This window comes from Theropithecus gelada, chromosome 9 (assembly GCF_003255815.1).
Source record: "Theropithecus gelada isolate Dixy chromosome 9, Tgel_1.0, whole genome shotgun sequence".
NCBI lineage: Eukaryota > Metazoa > Chordata > Mammalia > Primates > Cercopithecidae > Theropithecus > Theropithecus gelada.
Window position 1 is genome coordinate 30,463,229 of NC_037677.1, and position 25,564 is coordinate 30,488,792.

General features: G+C 34.8%; 1 protein-coding gene across 1 annotated transcript in view; it reads right to left on the reverse strand.

The window, feature by feature from the left end:
* The window catches only part of MALRD1 (MAM and LDL receptor class A domain containing 1), a 670,416-nt gene that overhangs the window by 427,616 nt on the left and 217,236 nt on the right, over positions 1 to 25,564 (reverse strand). The window contains exons 20-21 of the mRNA XM_025396215.1: positions 16,952 to 17,128; positions 14,000 to 14,162 (exon numbers count right to left, since the gene is read on the reverse strand). Of these exons, the coding sequence (XP_025252000.1) occupies positions 14,000 to 14,162; positions 16,952 to 17,128 (340 nt within the window). The remainder of the gene's footprint in view (positions 1 to 13,999; positions 14,163 to 16,951; positions 17,129 to 25,564) is intronic.

The window sequence follows — 25,564 nt, forward strand, 5'->3', positions numbered from 1 at the left end:
TATGCAGTCACTACATTCTTTTAAAAGTGTAACTATATAAATAAAGAAAAGTCTTAAAAATAGCCATGATGATCTATACTCTTACCCCAAACTTTATTATTCCAGAAACTGCATTACTTTTACTGTCATGCCACTAATAAAATGTCTAAATATGTTTTAGTTACCTAAAGAAAACCCAATCTATATATACTCCCTCTTTTAATCTTATGATTATAGAATTAACTCTTGTAAATTATTTTATAGTGAATGAGAAAATAAACTAGTTCATAAAATGAAAACAATTATAAGTAAATAATTATTTCAATTAAAACAAAGTTCACAGAACTTGTGTATTTCTAATGAGATGATTCATAATGCTTATATTTTTAAAATTTAATTTATAGTTTACTTAAAACTCACCTTATTCTCAAAAATATATGCAATACAGTACAATATAATAAACTAAAAGATACACTCACACAAACATACACACACACACACACATATATATACACACACATATATTTACATATAAATAAAGATAATACCAAGAGAAAAGAGTTGGGGCACTAAATGGAGTCAAGGATAAAAGTAGATCACAAAAGGCATTACAGAAATTTCACAGACTTACTAACAATATATGAAAAAATCGGTTCTAAGCTTTCTATGAGTCAATGTAAGGAAGAAAACATAATTAGCAATAATCATGAGAGCCTTATGAAAACACAAAACCAAAGTGATTCTTCAGTAAAATTACATCACGTGCTCATAAAAGTCTGGAAACTAATTTCTCACAAATGTCTTCTCAAAGAGAACAGGTATAACATGATGAACAATTACTTCAATCACATTTTTACAATGAATAATGAAGGGCTTCCAACAGACTATTTCATATAACAAATACTCATCAATTCAATAAATCAATACATGAATAGCCAATAAGATATTTAAATGTGTCCTTCATAAACCAGTCCCAACTTACCTTGAAATGATAGCGCAGTTCTTCAGAGTAAGCATATGCCTTAAATCCATTTCCTTTTAACACTTAAGTGCTGAGGAAAAGGTGATAAAACCTCCAGAAAATATTTTGAGATTTAACAATTATTTAAGAATAATTTATCATTCCTGAAATTTTCCCCACAAAATGATGAAGACAGCAATATTTTTCTAAATTGGAAAAATCATGCCAGAGCCGGCTTGCTCCTCTTATAAAACACATAGCTAGGAAAGTCAGATTATCAACTTGCCAAATAAGAAACAGTCAGAAACAAACAAACAAACAAAAAACTAGAAATTTAGTAAAAGGACTGTAACTCTAGGAGAAGAAATAGTTACATTTGAGGAAAAAGTGTAACAAAAGTACAGTCATGTGAGCACATACCCAAAAAGGTGATAACGGTGAAAAAGTTATAAAGAAACCATTTTTTGGAGCATGAAATATATTCCCTGGAACTGTGTTTAAAGTTATCTGCCTAGTATGGATAGCAATTTCCTAAGAGTTGGCTGCCCACCCTTGCAATGCTTTATAAAATACAACCACATCTACCATCAAGATTCTGATTTCATTGAATGAAACAGGACCTGGGTATCAGTATCTTTCAATTCTGCCTCCAAGTAATTCCAATGTGCTGCCAATTTCAAGAACCAGATCTTGACTAAGTAGTTCTCAAAGTAAGGTTCCCACACCAGTAGCATCAGCATCACCTGGGAATTTGTTTAAAATGTAAATTCTTAGGGTCTACCCCAGACCCACTAAATCAGAAACTCTAGAGTTAGCCCAAGATTCCTGTGTTTTAACAAATCTCCAGGCAATTCTGATGTGCTTGAGAATACAGTACAGGTGGAATGTGCTTTTCTAAGTACTAGGGCTACAATGGTGAACAAAATAGCCTCGTTTCTACCTTCCTGGAGCTTGTGGTCTAAGAGACACATGGAAGATCCTCCCTTTGCAAAATTCTTCTTTCTGTCTAGTTTATGCCAATAAAACCTGTTCAATTACTTCAACTAATTTTCTAACTTCCAACTTTTTTCTTTCTCAAACCTGTCTACACACAAATATCACAATAAATATTTAATAAACATCAATTATCTTCTGATTCATTTGTATTAAAAATTCGGCAATGGCTCCTGAAAGGGCCACCCCCAACAAAGCTCCTGTTAGTCTTCTTAGCACAGTGCTTAAGACTCTCTGCAATTTGATCTAATATATTTTTTCAATCTTATATCACAACATAATAAGTAACATTTCACATTGTATTACGAGACATGTACTTTTGATCCTTAATTTGTCTGCATTTTCTTACTTATGGCTGACAATAACCATATGAAATATGTACTTTTATGCCAATTTTTCAGATGAATAAACTAAAGCACAGAGTTTATATCATCACCTAAGTCCATACAACTAATAAATGCTGGATCTGGGATTTAGATCTTGTGTTATCTGATTCCAGAACTTAGGCACTATAACAGACTAAATCACAGACTCCAAAACTATCAGTCCTAATCCTTGCAAACCATAAATTTTACCTTACATGGTTAAGCCTATTCCACTATGATTAAATTAACAGACTTGAGATAGGCCATTACCCTGGATTACCTGGATAGACTCTAAAGGCAATCATAAGTGTGATAATGAGAGAAGCAGAGGGACATTTGATGCAAGGAGAAGAGGAGGCAACATGAACAAGGAGGCAGAAGAATGACAAGGCCACTAATCCAGGAATGCCGGTAGCCACCAAAAGCTGGAAGAGGCACAGAACAGTCTCCCCTAGAGCCTTTGGAGGGCACAGCCCTGCTGATACTTTGATTTTGTCCCAGTAATAACTGATTTCAGACTTTCTGCCTCTAGGACCAGGAGAAAAAACATTTGTATTGTTTAACAGCATCAAGTCTGTGAAAATTGGTAATAGCAGCCACAGGAAACTAATGCAGGCACTGAAACCCTGCTCTCCACTGCCACCTACAGGAAAAACCACTTGTTCCCAAATCAGAATCCACTTAAGAAGAATTTGAGGTTGATGGCCACAGGATTAGGTTCAATGGCATTACTCCCATGTCTATCCAGCAGCCTGGAGACGGTATCAAACAACATAAACCTAAAAGAAATGGGATGCCCAGAGGCTGTGAACACTTTTCCAAAATAAGGCACCAAGTCAGAGTAGGAGAAGCATCAAAGAAGACTTATGCTGAAAGCAATCCTAAATACTTGTCAGGTTCCTTCAGTTACCACATACTGAAAGGAGTTCATCCTTGAACTTGTGGCAGGGAGAATCCTGCAAGATGAACATCACTGGTTGACCTAGAAGGGAGTGGTGCCCATGTAGCAGCAGCCTAGTGAGACAGGTTAGATTACTGCAGTCGTGGGATTCCCAGCTGGGTCAGCAACCACAAGCACATGTGTGGTTTAAGGGGACAAGCAACATAAAAGCATCATGTGGATGCCTGGCTCCACATGGTAGGACTTTATCTTGGACTGATGCTACTCAATATGCTCAGCAAGACATGCTAGCCATAGAAAAACTCCAGGATCAAGATGGAGATTCCATCACCTGGAACTAGAGGTCTCTCAGTGGCAAAGGATACTTAGTGAAACAAGACTGCGTCTATTAAAAATGCCAAAGCATGATGGGGTTGTTTACTGCAGCACTATTCACAATAGCATAGACTTGGAACCAACCCAAATGTTCATCAGTGATAGACTGGATAAAGAAAATGTGGCATGTATACACCATGGAATACCATGCAGTCATAAAAAAGAATGAGTTCATATCCTTTGCAGGGACATGGATGAAGCTGGAAACCATCATTCTCAGCAAACTAACACAGTAACAGAAAACCAAACGCTGCATGTTCTCATTCATAACTGGGAGTTAAACAACGAGACCACATGGACATGGGGGGAAATATCACACACCGGGACCTGTCGAGGGAGTGAGGGGATAGGGGAGGGATAGTATTACAAGAAATTCTTAATGCAGATGACGGGTTGATGGGTGCAGCAAACCACCATGGCATGTGTATACATATGTAACAAACCAGCACGTTCTGCACATGTACCCGAGAACTTAAAGTATAATCATAAAAAAAGTCAAAGCAACTAGTTAATCATTAAGACAAAAGAGATTCTTTTCACATAACACTCAGCAAAATAAATTGCCAGAAGAATTCAAGATATAATTGTAAAAACACCAAAACTACTGAAGTAAGAGTAGAAAATACAGATGAATTGTATATAAACTTCAGTGTAAAATGTCCTTCTAGGCACAATAAAATATAAGCCATAAAGAATAAGATTGGAAGACATAACTATATAAAAAGTAAGAATTTTAAAACATGAAAATATGATAAACAGTAAAACAAAGGCCAACAAAAAATGGAAAAAATCTTTACAACATACATAACAGATAAACACATCAATGCTTTAAAAAGTCTTACGAATCAATGATGAAAAAACAAACACTGCACACTTCAAACCAAGCCAACGGCACAAACACGAAAAACACACACACACATGCAAAATATACTTGGGCAAGGCATAAAAAATGGTGAGCTTCATTAGTACCAAAGGCATAAAAATATATATATATGATTGGATACTATTTTAACTTGTCAAATTAGAAAATATGAAAAAATACTTATATATTCAGCATTAGCAAGCATACAGAAAAACAGGCATCTCAAACTGCTTGCAAAAGTGGTACATTTTTGAGGAGTAATTTAGACTTACCAAATGTCTAAATTATGAGTAATAATTAACAGAAAATTCTACTGTGTATGGTTTCATTTTCCTTTCAGTACATGATGTGAGATGTGTCAAAGCTATACATTGTTCAATGAAGATTGATTAAAATTGTTTATCACCAAAAGCAACTAATAACAGCGATGACTTGGCCTAGCGAATTTTGGCACCTTCACTTAATGGGATACTCTTGGCCCATAAAATATTAATAAACAGTTGATTACAGATTGCAAACAAAATTAAAAGCATAGTCAAAAACAGTGTGGTCAATATAAATGCCTATTTATTAAAAATATATATGCATATATGCATAATGTTCATATCATGGTAGTAGGGTTATGGTTAATGTCATTGTCTTTCTTATCTATATATAAACACTTCTCTAAAATAAAAATGTATTTTTCTTTTCATGGTAAAAAAAAAAAAAAAGAAATTTTGTAGCAATAAAAAAGCTAAGAAATTCTTAACAGTATATGGTCTTTACCCATAGTATTATTTTAGTTAACTTGTATTATCCAACAAAATCCAAAGATAGAGAATGCCTTGGGTATCTTTAAAGACAGACATACAACCAAGAACATCGACCTGACAGGTCATTATCTAAGTGGACCACCCTTTCAGTAAGTAACACTTTCTACTGGGTTTTACACATCTACTTATATATATCTGGTTCCATGCTCAAAGTTTTCTGTTCTCACAGAGTAGGGGCTCAGGAAATACATGCCTAATGTTAAGGATAAATGGTATGCCTACTCGATACCATCTATGAATCTTTTAGGCAATAAAGATGTTTGATTTGAGTAATTGATGTATCTGCATAAATCATTATGTCAAAAGATCATACTAATGTCCTAAAAATAATTCATATTTCATGTGGCATATTCATTTATTCAAGTTCTTGTCTCATTATAGGGAATCGAGTCTAATTTGCATTTACTTAGTATAGGAAACATGTTTTTCCTACAATCTTTTGGGCAATTATAACAATTCTTTACAGGAGTTGGAATGCAAGTATAATTATTTCATTTTAATGTGGCTAAAGGAAAAGCATATTTAAAGATTATACAATGAAAATGAATTTTTAATTTTTGAATGCAATTGTAACTGTGATATGAAAGTTATTTTATTATTAGTCAAAAATGTTGTGATCATTGGTAACATAATTTTATAGACCTTTTTACAACTATCTTCTTAAAAGTTTACCTTGTATAGTAAGTATGCTACCTAACCACTTTCTCTCTGTGTCATTTTAAATATGGTTTGTACATTTTCAGCACAAATTTTTCTTAAAGCCCATGTATTTCAAGCGATTGCATTTAATTTTTTTTTATTTAAACATTTAGGTTCAGGGGTACATGCATGGGTTTGTCATACAGGTAAAACTCACGTCACGGGGATTTGTTACACAGATTATTTCATCACCCAGGTAATAACCCTGGTACCCAAGTTATTTTTTCTGGTTCTCTTCCTCCTCCCACCCTCCACACTCAAATAGGTCACAGTGTCTGTTGTTCCCCTCTTTGTGTCTAAGAGTTCTTTTCATTTAGCTCCCACTGCATTATAGTTCGCTAAATATGATGGCCTTCAGTTCCATCCATATTTCCACAAAAGACATGATCTCGTTCTTTTCTAGTTAATTTTAAAAAATCATCCAGCGAAAATACTTTTGAATAAAATCAAAATTAAAGTGATTTAATTTACTTACGCACCAGAAATTACTGATATATATGAAAATGCAAATAATAGGTCCTTAACTCAAGGACAATCTAAAATAAGGGCATTGTTTTGTGTGTTTAGAGGGATAATTACGTTTTATATTCAGTCCTATGGCAATACTGCCAGAATACTACTTGACAACAAGCATCAAAACAGCTAAAAGAAAATAACTACATATTTGCACTTGTTGTCTTGGCAAAAAAAAAAAAAAAAAAATGACTACAGTTAAATTTCAGCTGTTTGCACCACTTGCTTTTTATTGCAGTAAAACTGTTTCTAATGACTGGTATTTAACCATTATTTTATTTTATTTATTTATTTATTTATTTATTTTTTTTAGATTTTATTTGAACTCCTATAAGTTTTCTTTTTTTTTAATTTATTTATTATTATTATACTTTAAGTTGTAGGGTACATGTGCATAACGTGCAGGTTTGTTACATATGTATACTTGTGCCATGTTGGTGTGCTGCACCCATCAACTCGTCATTTACATCAAGTATAACTCCCAATGCAATCCCTCCCCCCTCCCCATGATAGGCCCCGGTGTGTGATGTTCCCCTTCCTGAGTCCAAGTGATCTCATTGTTAACCATTATTTTAGATTTAAAAATCTTGATCTGTTAGAAATTATGCTGGGAGAATGTTATGGCTTCTAAATTGGCCTATAAAATATTGGCTTATCTTCTTATGAGAGAAGGCAATAATTCTGGTATTTACTGTCTAAGGGACTAAAGCTTTGAAAATTATTATTGTTACGAAAAAAATTGTAATATTTTTCTCTTTACTGACGCTTTTATCCACATTCATATCCAGCACTAGATATAGAAGGATACACAGAGTTAATGTCACATGGACATAGTCTGCATTATTTGTATGGCTTTTAGTTTGTCATGATGTCAAGTCTGCACAAATGTATAATACAAATAGGAACGTAGGTGCATGAGCAGCAGTGGGGACCATAACTCATTTCCAACTGAAAGATAATGATCAGTGTTATTTTTTTTAAAATGTGGGTACTTCTACTCTTCAAGATAGTGCATATTCAAACAAATAGTTTCTCAACCACCTGTAAGCCAAGTCCTAATATTTTAAGCAAATCCACAACATTTTAAAATATCCATCACCTCCAGATAATCATGAGATTGGTTAATCATGAGATTGGTATGTGCGTTTTTGTTTTGATCCAACAGAAAGACAAAGGTAATTTTGATTAGACAGAGAAGAAATCACTTATGCAAAAATGATTGAGAAAAAAACATCGTGTATTGTACAATAAATGAAGCAAGCCAAAGGGTGCCTTGAAAGGATGTTTTTTAGAATGACTCAGGGTAGAGTTTTCCCTCAAAACTATTTTACAATTATAATAGTTCCCCTAGGACACACAAATTTGATTTTTTTTTTTTTTTTTTATTGAGACAGAGTCTCGCTCTGTCACCCAGGCTGGAATGCAGTGGCACCATCTTAGCTTACTGCAAACCCTGCTTTCCGGGTTGTAGCTATTCTCCTGACTCAGCCTCCTGAGTAACTGGAATTACAGGCACGCACCACCACGTCTGAGTATAATTTTTTGCATTTTTAATAGAGATGGGGTTTCACCAAGTTGACCAGGCTGGTCTGGAACTCCTGACGTCAAGTGGTCCACCTGCCTCAGTCTCCCAAAGTGCTGGGATTACAGGTGTAAATCACTGCACCCAGCCCCAAAATTTTATTTTATGTTCTTTAATGGAAGGACCTTAGAGCAATTTTTCTTTCTTCTGAAACTTTTTTAAATTAGTTCTTAGATTTAGAGAAAAATGAATCTTCTCTGATCAAAATTGGAATTAGGTGAGAAAGCTACCCTCTCTCTTTTAGCAATACCTTCTTGCCTTGAAAGCCCCTAACAATGAGATTCTAGAATCATCCAGGAATTATACCAAAAATACAAATTCCCAACTCTATTTCATGATTTTTTTTTTCTTTTTAGAGATAAAGTGTCATTCTGTCACCCAGGCTGGAGTGCAACGGCAATGATCGTAGTGTACTACAACCTCAATTTCCTGGGCTTAAGTGATCCAACCACTTTTCCCCATTCAATGGGATTATAGGTGCAAGTGACTGCACCTGGCCTCATTCCCAGAGATTTTAATTCAAGATTTTACAATCTGCATTTAAAAATGTATAAGCAAATTTATATATAAATTTTCATTGGTCCTTAATCACCATTTTGAGAATTTCCGCCAAGGGTTCTATGAGCATAGTTAGAAACCAATGACCTAGAATACACGTAGATATTCTACTAGACATCATGTCACATGAATGAAGTGTGAGGAACTTTATTTTGCTTGAGGGGATAATTTTATAGTCCAAAAAAATCTTAATATTAAACATTATTTAACCAACAGATTGGCATTTAGTAAAATAAAATGTATTTGAGGACAAAGAACTTAAAACTTTGCTCTCTAGCTTCCAGCAATAAAAATGAATAAATTGGATCAAATAAAGGCTTTTCTTATGAGATAAAAATGATCATAAAATTTACAGTGCTTGGCTATGAGCCAGTTTACATACTACAGAAACACTGCCTGGGCTAAGAGACTTGATTAAATAAACTAATTGTGTAGGTCAGAGTACAGGATTCTGAGATCATATAAAAATCACAAACTGAGAGGAACCATTACATGAGACCTGCAAATATACAACAATTTAAGCATATTTAAATGTGAACGATAAGGCTCAGATTCTAGATGGTCCAAGTATCTTGATTCAATGATAAATAAATAATAATTTTTAAAAAAATTTCTCAGTTGAGTAGGACTCATGATTTTGCCAACTGCCTTAGTAGTTGTTGGAGCACGAATGGGTACAAACTGATTTTATTTAACACTAGATTATAGTTCTTTTCTCAAAATATTAGGAAAAATACTTTTCTACTATTCTCCTTCCCTACATAATTTAAAGGAAATGGAAATCTTATTCAACCCCAATCACAAAAAAAAAAAAAAAACCCGTAAATTGCAACTGATGATATTGACATTGAATGATTTTTACTTTATCTTTCCATTGCATTATAGTTGAGAGCAGTATTTCCATATACCTTGATTATTACCCTAGAAAAATCACACCAGGTAACCTCAGTTGAGCCCTGCTGATCAGGACAAAGGGAGAATCCACCCCCCGAACTCTGTGCTGAAAATGCCTCTGTCTACAAGAAGAGATGCCTTTTTCTAATTCATGTAAAAATTAATAAATTCGCTGCATGGAATTGTGTTTCTCTCCCACAAACATAAAAAATAAAGATGCAATCTTAACTTCATATCACAGAGTTCACTTCAGATATGCCAAGGATAGTCCATTAAATTGTGGATGCAAAAAAAAAAAAAAAAAAGTAGAATATCAGGTAGTTGTGTCATTTCATGATAAAAATGTGCATTTTAAGACCTTGCCTAAGACTCAACTACACAATGAAAACTTCCCTACATATTCCTACCCTACTGCGGCTTTTCTAGACTTTTTCATTGTTTCATTAAGTGCATAACGTGAGAAAATATTTTGAAATATATTATTGTGTTTTTTTCCTCTTATACTTGCTTATAAATAATCCTTACTTTACTGAGCCAGAAGCAATCTTTTTCTCCAAGAGAGCTGGGATCAGAGAAAGAGACAAGAAAGAATTGACAGAAAGCCTTTCAATTTTTAAAACTAATCTTGAGAACTATTTCCAAAACAACATCCTTAAAAACCTGGCTTTAAATTTCTACAGCAAGATGCCCGAGAGAGAAAAGCCATTTTAAAATTAGAAAAGTTTTCCTTCAAACACAAAAAACAAAATTTGGAAAACTGAGCTTAGAATCTTACTATAAGCTATAGAGTAGGCTATCTGATGCACAAGAACTATTTTTTAAGAAAAGAAAAAATATCAAGCCTTCCTTGGCTGAGGAACGAGCCTAGAGAGAAAAGAAGAAAAGGAGAGGGGATGTAAGGTTAGGTGCCGTTCCCTTCTCCACAATTTATTGTCATGTAGAGCACGTATGTTAACTATTATCGGACTATTAAGCATTCCTATTTAAAATTTAATTTTGTATTCTGTAGCCTATAATTATAAAACACAAATATGTTGATGCTAATTAGAAACTAATTCATTCAACAAATAATTATTGAGACCTATTATGCACCAGACACCTGAAAATAATGCAACAAATTGGGAAATCAGAGTTCCCGGGATTCCTCAGGAAATTTTCAGTCTATTGAAAGTGGTAGGGTGAGAGGAAATACAAATTACTGCCTTATAATACTTTGACACATTGCTACTTCTACCTTTACCACTTACACGTGAAATTCTAGTCCACCTTTTCTTAATGTACTTACAGATTATTCATAAGATGTCATTTATTGATATAAGCCACAAAAACCTTCTGTAAGTGCCCTTTGCTTTTTTTGTGTGTGTGAGTCAGAAGCAGCCCAAGGAAAAAAAAAAAAAGAAAAACATTTTTTAATAAAAAAATTAAAAATTAAAAAATATTGAATAAAAAAACGGAGCCATCTTAATAGAACAAAAGCAGTGACAAAAGAGAGCTTCAAAAGCAGGGAGAGGGGAAATCAGCCTAAAGAAAATAATTAGATGCTGAAGATGTTGTGAATCTCTTGGGTGTAAGGCCCACCTGCAGAAGGAGGTCCCAGACAGAGCAGCAGAGACACCACTGGTTTTCTTTGAAGCAGCAGCTACAGAGTTTGGGGGTTGTGAAGTTTTAACTGTGGAGAGGGATGTAAAGGGCATAAAGATTTTGAAAAGATTATTTATATAAGAGCATCTGCAATAACATTTCCCCGGATTTATCAGAATGAGAGGAGGAAGGAGGGGATCTCGCAGGACTTGGGCACACAATAGAACTGTGGACTACAAAACGGGAAATATACTAGTTACCGAACCTCAGAAAAAGAGAAGATACCAAAATAAATGATAACAAGGAACAAAATGAGGTCACAAAATCCCTACTTAAAATAATTATTACCATGTAAATGTGAGGAGCAAATGAACAAGGAAAAATGTAAAGAAAAGGTAAAGAAAATGACACGTGAAAAAGAAGCCAGAGAAGGATGAATACTTGTGCTGGGAAGAGTAGTGGAAGCTGGTAGAGGGAGGTAGGTATGATTAATGGGTACAAAAAACAGAAAGAATGAATAGGACCTATCTGATAGCACAACAGGGTTATTATTATCAATAATAATGGTACACTTTAAAATAAAGAGAGTAACTGGACTGTTTGTAACTCAAAGGATAGATGCTTGAGGGTATGGGTACCCCATTCATGATGTGATTATTATACATTGCTTGCCTGTATCAAAACACCTTATGCAGTCCATAAATATATACACCTATCATGTACACACAAAAATTAAAACTAGAGGTTTCAGTGAGCTGAGATTGAGCCACTGCACTCCAGCCTGTGTGGCAGAGTGAGACTCCTCCAAAAAAAAAATTAATAATGAAAACTAAAAAACAGAAGACGAGTACGTGAAAAATAGATACTTGAAAAAATCCATTAAATTACTTTGTATGTCACGTTGCTTAATTTTTTTAAATTCATAAATTCATCTGAGTCGGTAGCAATACATTCTTTCTCCCTGCTTGTTATACAGCAAGGAATATCCTTCTTCCAAGGTAAAATTAATACTTCCACCTACATGTTAGATTCTGCTCCCTATAAACAAGTCCTAATAAAAAACAGGCTGAACAACTATATAACTGCATATAGTCACGTGTCAATTAATGACGGGAATAAGTTGAGAAATGCATTGCTAGGCGATTTGTCTTCACCTCAACATCATACAGTATAGTTACACAAAACCACATAGTATAGTTTTTAAATTTATATATGTAATTTTTATATGAAAAATCAAATATCCCAGCACCATTACTAAATATCAATCATTTTCCCTACTTGGTTCGGCAGAATGCAAATTGATATTGCAACTGATATTGAGGAAAAGCACATTAAGTTCAGAAAACATCTATGGAAAATAAAAGGTAAGGAAACTATTAATTTTCACATAAAATACAAACAAAAGAAGTAATCACCATGCAATATCTAGCTCAGAAATTTCAAAAGAGTCAGAATACTGCTAAGCTAAAAACTTAAACAGAACTGTGTATTAATACACAGTCGGAATGATGGGAGGAAGAGAAATAGGATTTGGGGAAAGGAATAGAGGTTCCATTGCTCATAATAGGATGTCAATAGAGGAAGCCAAAATTTTTGAATCAAGAAATGACTATATATTCTTTTATAAATATGGACTAGCACCTATAACCAGTCCCTAATAAAAGTGAGAAAGTATAGAGGAATGATCTTGGACATAATAGGGTATCTCCAGGGAATTGGATTGACGTTACTGAAGGAATGTCAGCTGTTTGTCATTATAAGACTGTCAATTCTCTTTGACACTTTTAGACTAGACGCATGCAGTCACTGTGATAAAAATGTGTTACATGTGATACATAAAGATGACAGTGGTAAACAGAAAAAGTTGGTACGTAAAATACAAACATGCTTACAACACTAGAAAATATTCACGCATTTCACAAAAGTGAAAAAAGTTCAAAATGGACAAAAGCCTTAATAGTCAATACAATAAAGAAGAAATATACATTTGCTGTGTAGTTTGCTCTTCTTATCCCACCCCAGCCATGCTGGTCTTCTTGCATGGGCCTTTCCCTCTGGGTCCCATTCAGAGAGAAATGCTCCATCACTAACAAACCCTTTCCTTGTTTCCATTCTGCTGTGTAGCAGTTAACAGCATCTGCAACGCTTTCTATTTATTGACTTACTGCCTGTCTCCCTAATGAGAGCCAAAGACCATCTGTTTCAGTCACTCCTTTATTTCTAGTGCCTACAGCAGCATTCTCACACACTAGGTATTCTATTTCTTCTTTGAAGCAACTTTACAATATTGAGACAATATGAAAATAACTGGGAAATCCACTAGTTGAGAACAGATTAGTAAACTGTTGAAAGTCATTACAGTGAAATACAAATAATGATGAATATTTAATGGCATGACTTACTGAAAAGTAGAAAAATATTTTCATCTATGTTGAAAATCCGCACATTTACCTGTGTTCATACATGTATAACAAATACGCATCAGAGAAAAAGTAGAAAGAGAGAAAGGGGAAGGTGGGGAGGGGGGAAAGGAGGCTGAAGAAGAGGAAATGGGAGGAGGAGGTGGTGGAGGAGATGGAAAAGGGGAGAAGGAGAAAAGAGATTTGGGGAGGAAAGAAATTCATAGATCATTTATAAAATAACATATTAACAGGGCTTTTCAAAGAGTGATAATATTAAATTATTTTGTTCACTTATTCATGCTCTTCTCGGGTTTCTATGAGATTCACAAGAGCATTCGTTGCTTTTATAATTGATATTTTTTTTCCATTTTATATGAAAGAAAACACACAGCCTTCTTTTCAACTTAACATTCATCTTTACAATCACATTGGCCTAGGATAAGGTGGTGGGGGCAGAAATTTGGGAGACACTTAATAAATATTTCCCAAGAGACATGTTCAAAGTACACGGTCACTTACTGTGTATGATCCACCGATGGCCTGTGGTCTTCTTCCCCATGATGAATGCTAATCCCGTTCCCAAGCCCCCATCTGAATGTGTTTGAATCTTGAAGTAAATGTACTGGGATAGGTTGATACCATTTACACAGGCTTCTTTTCTCAAAGCTGCAAACTTCCATAACTTGGACAGGGTAGAACAAAGAAAAGGTGAGCTAATAAGTGGCAATTTCAATCCGTACAATCTTAATCAGCACTTTCTTACTCTTGTTTTTAATTATAATGTAACTTTCAAACATTATTAAAATAACTAGGCAAGTGGTTTGTAAAATCACTGGAAGAGTTTCAAAGAAATCTAGGTTTTTTCTAGTCAAATATTTATGGGAATAAAATATAGAAAAAATACATATACTAATGATCCGGTTTCATGAGGAGATGAGATTTTAATTAGCTTCTACAGCAGCAATTTAAGCAGTTCCATTAACCAATTTCATTCCTTGCCTGATCTCCAACTTCTGACAAGTCTGTTCTCCTTTTCTCAGCCTCTGAAGGGGTTATCGCAAATTCCCAACTACAGTTTAAGCAACGAGATTTCCAATAACTTTCATATTGGACCTGTTTCCTAGAAAGTTTTATAGATTCTTGTAATAATTTTATTCTAATATCACAGGAAATTACAGGTCCACTGATTTTTTTAAAAATGTACAGGTTATACGTAAAATTGTTATCTGAATTCTCTCTGAATGTGTTCATATGTCTAAAACCTTCCGCTGCTGAATAAAAAAGAAAGATTCAATTCAATGAAGTTCTTGTGTATACTATAGAAAACCTGGTGTGCACTCTAGCTTTTAAATGACATTAACAGGGCCAGCATACCACTATGACCATTTAGAAATTTGGGTATATGAGTTAATGTAAAATCTGAAAAGGAAACATTTATAAAAGTGTTTTTAATCATGACATTCAGGTGTATTAGTTAATCTCTGACATTAATTGTTTATCTTGTGAAGGGATTTAGGATCCAATATATCTCTGTTCTTCATATCATTTAAAAGATATAATTTGTAGGCTTTTAAAAGAACCGTTAGAAAATATAACGTGTCAAGCAAGATGAATAGGTTCTAGGGATCTGCTGTACAACATTGTAGTAGAGTCAACCATAATGTATTGTACCCTTAACATTTTGTTAAGAGCGCAGATCTCTTCTTATGTTTTTTTTGTTTGTTTTTTTGTTTTGTTTTGTTTTGTTTTTTGAGACATGGTCTCACTCTGTCACCCAGGCCAGAGTGCAGTGGCACGATCTCGGCTCCCCCTCCTAGGCTCAAGCAATTCTCCTACCTGATCTTCTTAAGTAGCTAGGATTACAGGCACACACCACCACACCCAGCTAATTTGTGTATTCTTTTTGTAGAGATGGGGTTTTGCCATGTTGGCCAGGCTGGTCTCGAACTCCTGGGCTCAACTGATCTGCCCACCTTGGTCTCCCAAAGAGCTGTGATTACAGGCATGAGCCATTGCACCTGGCCATGTTATGTGTTTTTATCACAATTTTCAAAATCAATTTGAAAACTTGCACAGTTTATAAGCAGATTTGTCATAATATTTTATCTTACAAAAGGGTGGAAGAGACAAAATCTCATTTTATCCATAAATAAAATGGTAATAATTCATTTATAGTTGTTCAAAATTATAAAAACTCTTTGATTAGAAATAACTTAATAGTAGGCATTCATTTAGACATTTAAAGGATTTATCAAAACTTCCCCTCTAATCATAAATGACATTACTAAAATGGCAAAGTTGAACTTACAGGAAATTCAGTATTCCCTAAAGATACTCATTATGTGTAATTTATTAGGTTTTGTATAAACTCTTACAAACACTACAACTTATATAAGATCATAAGGGGATTTGAATGCCTTCCCATGAGGAAGTCTGACCACCACCACACTTTCCATTGTATTATTTTCCATCTGTGGTGCATGACATAAATCCCTGGGTAGCTTGAGTTAATTACTGTCTCATCTTCTGCACAAAGTGAGTCGGCTTTGCTTTTATAATTTTTTGGTCTAGATTAGATAGTTAATTGGTGGTGTATTTGTACATTAAGGAATATTTTTTTTCTGGGTTAGAAGAATAAATATGAACCTCATTGGATTTCTTAAGTCCTAGAATTTCTTCACAAGGTTGCCATAAAATAAGGGTTTCACTACTCTCTCTGTGTTATCTGTCTGTTCTGAGCCCTTAATATTATCAAGACACTTGAGAAATATGATGGTAGAGTCAATTCGCAGGCTACTCCATGAAGAACAGGGAAGGGAAAGATATTACAAAGTGTTTACTCCTTCTGATCTTATGCTTTGCTCATTCAGACACAGATTGATCTTTCTCCTCTAAGACTGTATCTTTGGCTTACAAATCCACTTTTAAATTAAATAGTTTGTCTTTGATCCATTTAGGAAAAGCCACTGAATTGGCAGGTAAAAACTAGGACACAGGGGACAAAGGTCCCATTTGCATTAAGATAGGTTTTCTCATTAATTCTGCATATTTTAATAGTACTAATGTTATATGTGCATTTTGGCAATGGCAAAATTTGAATGAATTAATCTGACAGTGCTATAAAGCTACCTCCCTAAACATTCCCTATTTTATAGTGTGAGGAGTACAGATCAAAGGGAATGGATGGAAAGAGCTACTAAATGCTACTCCCAGAGTCAAGTAAAGTTTGTGAAAATGAGTTTTCAATCCAAAACATTAATCTAAAGACACGTATCTCTTACTGGGCCTGATAGAAAATGCATTCTGATTCTTCCATTACAATTTTCTGTATGAATAACTGTTACATTTAGAAGTTGCACTAACTCATGTTGAAAATATCTAACTATGATACTAGGCTGTGCTATTTAGATATTACACTTGTATTTTCTTATCTATTTTGTAGCAATAAACAAATTTTAAGAATCCACCTACCACAGGATGCTTCATCTGATTTGTCAGGGCAGTCATATTTAAAATCACATTTCTGCATTTTTTCGATGCAGTGACCATCAGACCTGCAGACAAATTCATTGTCTGTGCAGTTGTGTGGAGGTAATGTTACAGGAACTGAGATTTCGGGTGGAGTTGGGAAGTCTGCTGGCAAATTACCTTGATAAGAAAAAATATACAGGCATCATTTAGCAGGTTTTCTACTTCTTTCAAGATTTTACACAATGAAGCTTTCTAAATATGCCTTACAATTAATATCATAGAGAACTGTGGGTAGTATTGATTACTCTGCTAAAATAAAATTGAGGTTCTTGATTTAGTAACAGTAAATAACTAAATAACTTTGATCATGAAAAATGATTAAGGTACAGATGGAACTTACTGAAAAGTTATTCAGAGCTCAACAAATACATGGGAGGCCCAAGGCCAGGGCTTAGAGAATCAGCAGGAACCAAGGGAGTTTCAGATTCTGGAATTAAGAACCAGAGTAAAGATCTAAATAACTTTCTAATCTACTAGGTAAATAACCTTTGTTCTTCCACTGCTACAATAAATCTAACGTCTCCTCATCTTTGTTTAACGTATTTTCACATATTCAAAATGCAAGGCTTCAGGAAAGAGTCAAACCAGAAATCCTCACCTAGAAGTTTTGTACAAGATTACAATTTCTGAAATTACTGAGGATGGAAGACATTTATAGATGTTGACTATTAGTTATTCAATAAACGTATATTGATAACATGTCTGTGCCATACACATGGTAGATGCAGGGAATCCAAGCTGTGGAGAAAAAGTTAAATATTAAATCTGAACTCAATTGAACATGGACACAAAGAATGATTACCAAGTCTCAGAACGGGTTGTGTGAGCCCCTTGAGGCTTTCATCCAGCGTCGTTTCGAAGAAATATCTATGTCAATCTATTCCTATGTGTTAGTTATTGAAAAACAACAGACAATAGCAAAAACAAGTCGACCTTTTTGTGTTCCTTAGGCCCCATCAGGAAGGACCCTTGTGACTGAAGCTCATGCCAAACAGCTCATTACAAAAAGAGCTAGGGTCCCAGACTGCGCCGAAGCTTCATGAGACCTCTCCTTGTCTGTGCATGGATGAGTGGCCAACTCTGGAGCCCAGGCTGTTGCTTCCCAGTTTGGTGGTGAATCTTCCATAGTCTGGTGAGTGTATATGTATGTATGTATATGTGTGTGTGTATATATATATATAATTTTGTTCACTTATTCATGCTCTTCTCTGGTTTCCATGAGATTCACAAGAGTATTCATTGACTTTTAATTGATATTTTTAATTGATACATATATTTTTCCCTTCTCCCCTTCCAATTACAATTTGCTTATTATATCCTTTGCTTATTATATCTGCATTACCATTTATGTGGGATAAAGTTTGTTTACCCTTAAAGGTACTGTGTGTGTGCCTTTTCTTCTCCCCTCACACATTTCCTGCACAGAACACAAGTCAAATATGCCATCTCTGCCATTATATAGTTAACAGTCTAGTAGACAAGGCAGTCAGATATATCTTTCATTACAGGCATTTGGGATAAATTTATGGTAAAGATATAACTCCAGGGAAGCAAGAATGGCATCTTTCACCCCTGCATCCATAGTAAAATTCACAGACCATGGTACATGGTAGGTATGCTAACATGGACAATTGAATAGATGGATGGATGGATGGATGGATGGATGGATGGATGGACGGACCAATGAAAACCAGAGTGAATGAATGAACAAAATAACAAATGGAAGATTTCACAGTATATTGAAAGCAAACAGAAGAAAACCATATATCAAATGGGAGTCAAATAAGATGCCTTGGCAAGCTGATGCTTAAACTGACTTTCAAAGGTTGATGAGCTCATCTTGCTAGGTGAAAAATAATACAAGGTTTTTATGGGCAATGAGAAAAAACTTGTGTGAATGCATGGAAATATATTAAACTGTTTTTTTTTATTTTAAATACTGTGAGAGTTTAATATGATAATATCTTGTGATATGATAAGCATGTATCTGATTGACTCATTAGATATGGAATGGGAGAGTAGACAGTTACTATAAAGGGCCAGGTGAAATCAACTTAGGAGTCTGAAATAAACACACAAAAATGTGGAGAAATAACAAGATATAAAATGTCTACTTCAAGATACACTTTTTGGCATCAGTGTGAAGCATGAATTGTAGGTTGCTCTAACATTGGGAAAAAAAATAGTTGTAATAGTTAACCTTTTCTTTTATCCAGGCAACTAATAAACTAAAGCAGAGATGGTTTAAAGAAAAGAGCAAAAATCTGAGCAATATTAAACATCCAGTATCTGGAGGGCTGGGGATTTACATGCTGTTGGGAATTCAGGGAAAATCCAGTAACTAGTACTTTATTTCTTAGTTCAAGTGTGGAGGCAATTAAGAACTAAGATTGAAGATAGAACAAAACATCAACTTTTTATTGATATAGCTAATCCTGAAGAAAATTGCCTATTTCTGTAGATAAGTGGTCCTCTAAAATGCAAAACGCAGAAATAAGACCCAGAACTATGCCTTACAGGCTACCCTGGGTGAAACTATAGCAAGGAAGAGGTGACCAGATTTCATATTTCCTTAGCTAGTAAACACTAAAAAGAAAAGAGGAGGTGAGGGACCAGGCAGGCATACTCAGGTTCTTCTTGAAAACCCACCAATCCATTGTTGCTCTTCCTTCTTCTGGGAAGGAATGAATAAGAGGATGAAGAGAGACCAGGAATGTTAGGCTACCAGATAGAGCTCAGTGTACATGAGAGACTAAGACCAAGGAAATAGTATTCTGATCCCATAGGGGTGAGTTTGAAATGATTAATGGATTGTTAAGTAAATCAACATTCTATTCCCCAGATCAGATATATAAAATACAGAAGAGAAGGAGTCAGTTTTTAGTAATAAGAAATATTTTCTCACCACATGTGGTGGCTCACATCTGTAATCCCAGCACTTTGGGATGCCACGGCAGGGGGATCACTTGAGCTCAGGATTTTGAGACTAGCATAGGCAACGTAGTAAAACCTCATCGCTACATAAATGAAAACTACAAAAATCAGCTGGACATGGTGGCCCACACCTGTAGTTCCAACTATGTGGGAGGCTGAGGTGGGAAAATCACTTGAGTTGGGGAGGTTGAGGCTGCAGTGAGCCGAGATCACACTACTGCACTCTGGTCTGGGTGACAGAGTAAGATCCCGCCTCCCCACCCCCATGCCAAACTAAAAATTAAAAATTAAAAAAAAAAGTAAAATAAATGTAAAAATAAATATTTTCTATCCTAGAATCCTAAATATTTTCTATCCTAGCCAATGACAACACAAAAAAAGCAGATCCTAACAGGTTGGAAAATTTATCCCACATCCAGTTTGATATACTCACGTCTAAGTCATTGAACAAAAATAAGAACCCAATTAGAGGTGAAAGTTATTACCTTCCACAGAAATCTGATGCATCCAACATTATAAAATTTGAAAAAAAAAATTTAAAAGAGAATCATTTTATCATTTTTGAATACTGATGATTTTTAATTTTTTTTTATTATTATACTTTAAGTTCTAGGGTACATGTGCACAATGTGTAGGTTTGTTACATATGTATACATGTGCCATGTTGGTATGCTGCACCCATTAACTCGTCATTTACATTAGGTATATCTCCTCTGCTGATGATTTGGAAGATGTTGAAGGACAGAGTTTGAATCAGAGAAAGAAAACTTCACTAACCTTGTTGGAAAAATATTTTCAAATAAATCTAAAATGAGATTATAAAAATTACTTCTGAGGGAATTTGCTGAGAACTGCAAAACATTCAATGGCCAGGCTGATGGATATTTTATATGTCTCAGTGGAATATACTGAACAAATTTCTTTGAAAATCATCCTTTCAAAATGTTCAAATACAAGGTCTTAAAAATAATCTTCTAATTTGATTGCTAAATTTGTTGTGACATTTCAGAGCATAATTCACTTACATAATTTTACTGAAAATATATATAACTAAAATGCATTAGAAGATGCATGTAAACGTTTTATTTGTATGTCCTATATCAAAAATGTCATCTGGAAAGTGACGTATTTTGTCAAAGTTTCAATGAGTGTTTGCCTTTAACTGAAGCAGGATGTCATGTTCTTTCACTTTAGCACATGCTCATCCAAGCTGGTTTGTTCCATATTTAGATAATAAGGTTTTAGTTGAAGACAAAGATTGTAATTCCACAGAGATGACTGTCATTTGCACTGAGAAATGCGTTCTATGCTCTAATTTAGGCAGCCATTTTGACATGTGTTAATTTCAAGAGAGAATGGGTAAATTTGTGTTCCAAGCTCAGGGTAAATACACATTACTAGACGAATAAAAGTCTTAAAAAACAGTGGCTCACACATGTTTTGCTATTCTTCAACATAGAGATTTACAATTAATCATCTTGCCTTAATACACAGAAACGTCAATAAACAGCTAAACAGAAACACATATATGATGTTCTTCACTGACTGTACTACTTTAAACTTGCTCGATAACGCACTTCTAGTCACAAATACCTAGGATTTACTGATTTTTGATTTTATTTATTATTTTTATTTATTTATTTATTTATTTATTTATTTATTTATTTATTTTTGGGACAGAGTCTCGCTCTGTCACCCAGGCTGGAGTGCAGTGGCAGATCTCAGCTGACTGCAACCTCCGCCTCCTAGGTTCAAGCGATTCTCCTGCCCCAGCCTCCCAAGCAGCTGGGACTACAGGTGCCCACCACAAGGCCTGGCTAATTTTTTTGTACTTTTAGTAGAGACTGGGTTTCACCGTGTTAGCCAGGATGGTCTCGATCTCCTGATCTCGTGATCCGTCCGCCTCGGCCTCCCAAAGTACTGAGATTACAGGCGTGAGCCATCGCTCCTGGCCGATTTCTGATTTTATTACTCTTCCTTCAAGAGAAGAGCATTTCAGGGTAGGATAGAAGCCCAGTGAATTCAGCATCAATAACTTTGCATTTGAGACAAAGAAGACATCAACTGAACTGCTTCATATTCAATTACATCTTCTTTTCTTTAAAAAATACCTTTATGAATAATTTTAAACATTCATAAAAATTAAGAAAATTATATAATGGATACATGACTCCACTAAATAAATTGTTATTACAGCATTGCTTCAGATCTTTATACTAACAAAAAGAGGAAGAAAGAATAGAAAGAAAGAAAATGTTTCTATAAAGCTCAGACCTCATTCTTCCCCTTTCCACTCCTTCACTAATGCCTTCAGAGGGACTCTTATCCAAATACTAGTTTGTACCAATTTGTATTTTCTCATGTTTGTTTTCTAATTGTTTTTATTGTGGTAAATAGAGTTAAGGCTATTCACATTGTTGTACAACAGATCTTTAGAGCTTTTTTTAATCTCAAAAAATGGAAACTCTATATCCATTAAACACTTGTTCTCCTTCCTTCCTCCTGCCAGCTCTCGGTAAACACTTTTCTACATTTGTTTCTATGATATTGACTACCTTAGATACTTCATATGAGTTGAGTCTTACAGTGGTTGTACTTTTGTGACTGGCTTATTTAGCTTAGCATGATGTCCTTGAGGTTAATCTATCGTCCTAGTCAGTTCAGGCTGCCATAACACATTATCACACAGTGAGTGTCTTGAACAGCCATTTATTTACCTTAGTTCTGAAGGCTGGGAAGTGCATGCTCAAGGTGCCCGCAGATGTGATGTCTGCTGAGGGCCCACTTCCTGGTAGGCAGCTGGCCATTTTCTCCTTGTATCCTCACATGACAGAGAATAGGGAGAGAAAAAGCAAGCTCTCTCCTGTCTTTTTATAAAGGCATTGATTCCACCCATGAAAGCTTTACTCTCCTGACCTAATTATCCCACATACAAACACCATCACGTTGGGGGCTGGAATTTCAACATATAAATTTTGGGAAAATACATTCAGTCCACAGCATCTATGTGGTAGCATGTGATGGGATTTCCTTCCCCCTTAAGACTGCATAATATTCCATTGTATGTATATACCACATTTTCTTTATCCAATCATCTGTTAATAGACATTTGAGTTCTTCTACTTCTCAGCTATTGTAAATAATGTAGCAACAAACAAGGGGAGGCAAAAATCCCAAGATTCTGCTTGAAATTATTTTGGATATGTATCTGAAAGTAGGATTGCTACATCACAGGATAATCTTATTTTTAATTTTTTGAGGAACGGTCATACTGCTTTCCATAATGGCTAAACCACTTTACAGTCCCACCGAGAATGCATAAGAATTTTGATTTCTCTATATTCTCACGAATGCCATTTTTTATTATTTGGATAGTGGCCATCCTAATGGGTATGAGGTGATATCTTATTGTAGTTTTGATTTCCATTTTCCTTAAATGGTCATGCTGAGCATCTTTTCACATGCTTGTTGGACACTGGTGTATCTTTTTGTTCTCAGCAACCCCAAATCTGACACTCTATTCCTGTCAGCACTCAGATCAGCAATTATAGTATCATGTAGACTAGTTTCACTGCTCTAAAAATCCTCCGTCTATTCATCCTACCCTCTCCCCTAAACAATGGCAAACACTAACGTTTTTACTATCTCTATAGTTTTGCTTTTTTCCAGAACGTCATATTGTCAGAATCATAGAGTATGTAGCCTTTTCATATTGGCTTATTTTGTTTAGTAATAGGAAGGTAAATTTCCTTCATACCTCAGCTTGATAGCTCATTTAGCACTGAGTAATATTCCATTCTCTGGATGTGATCCAGTTTATTACTTATTTATCTACTGAAGGTATCTTGGTTGCTTCCAAGTTTTAGCAATTCTGAATAAAGCTGCTATAAACACCTATCTATAGCAAGGTTTTTGTGTGAATATACTCATTTGCGTAAATACTAAAGCACCTGATTGCTGGATGATAAGGTAAGGCTATGTTTAATTCTAGAAGAAAATATCAAACCTTTTTCAAAGTGGCTATATAATTTGGTATTTCTACCAGCAATGAATGTGAATTCCTGTTGCTCCACATCCTTGCATTTGACATTTTAATTTGTATTTTCCTAATTATTGAAATTATGAAAATTATTGAGATTGTAAAAGTTATATAATTTTTACATTAAGAAATATTTTTAGTGGGAATGTAAATTAGTTCAACCATTGTGGAAGACAGATTACTCAGGGATCTGGAACCAGAAATACCATTTGACCCAGTAATCCCATTACTGGGTATATACCCAAAGGATTATAGATAATTCTACTATAAAGATACATGCACACATACGTTTATTGCAGCACTATTTACAATAGCAAAGACTTGGAACCAACCGAAATGTCCATGAATGAAAGACTGGATAAAGAAAATGTGGCACTTATATACCATGGAATACTATGCAGCCATAAAAAAAGAATGAGTTCATGTCCTTTGCAGGGACATGGATGAAGCTGGAAACCATCATTCTCAGCAAACTAACACAAGAACAGAAAACCAAACACCGCATGTTCTCACTCATAGTGGGAGTTGAACAATAAGAACACATGGACACAGGGAGGGGAACATTACACACCGGAGCCTGTGGTGGGTGGAGGGCAAGGGGAGGGATAGCATTAGGACAAATACCTAATACATGCAGGGCTTAAAACCTAGATGACAGGTTGGTGGGTGCAGCAAACCACCATGGCACATGTATACCTATGTAACAAACCTGCACGTTCTGCACATGTATCCCAGAACTTAAAATACAATAAAATAAATAAAAGATAAAATTTAAAAAGAAATAATTTTAAATACATATTTTTAAAGGGCCACTTTGGTATTTTGCATGAGTTAATGTACCCAGTCAAACATTTTTAAATTCTAATAATAGTGACATAATATAGTAAACATCAGGCAGGTCCTTTTTAAATGAAATGGTATTTGGGTTTTGAACTTTAGATGAATCGAAGTTTTCTCTGTATCATTAACAGAGATTATAACCATTAGAGATTTTAACCAATGCAATGTGGTATTTTCCTCAAGATAGTACTTTAATTCATTAATGTTAATGTGTATATTATAATTCAGTAATTCTGAATGCTAATATTTTATTATATGAAAATATATTGTAGTTAGCCATTCTACCATTAATGATTTTGGGGTTGATTCTTCTAAGGTATTGTTTTCTAATTTTGTACATTTCTCCTTATGTATCTAGAAATGGAATTGCTTGGTCACAGGGTATGTACAATTTCAGCTTTAGGAGATAATGCCAAACTGGTTTCCAAAGTAATTCTATACTTCCCAGCAGTATATAAACATTCAAGTTGCGTTATGTACTTGCCATCCGTTTGTATATTTAGGTTTATCCATGTGTTTGCCATTTTTCATCACATCCCTGGTTTAGCTCATTTTGTTTCTGAGATTCACATTTACATAGTTCACTTGTCTGAACTGCAGAATCTGCTGCAGTGAAATAATATTTGTGTGTGTGTGTATATGTGTGTGTGTGTGTGTTATCCTTTGAATGCCATCTTAAACCTCTTTCCTGAAAAAGTTTTGCTTTGCTTTAGGCTAACAATTAATAGCTTTCAGAACTC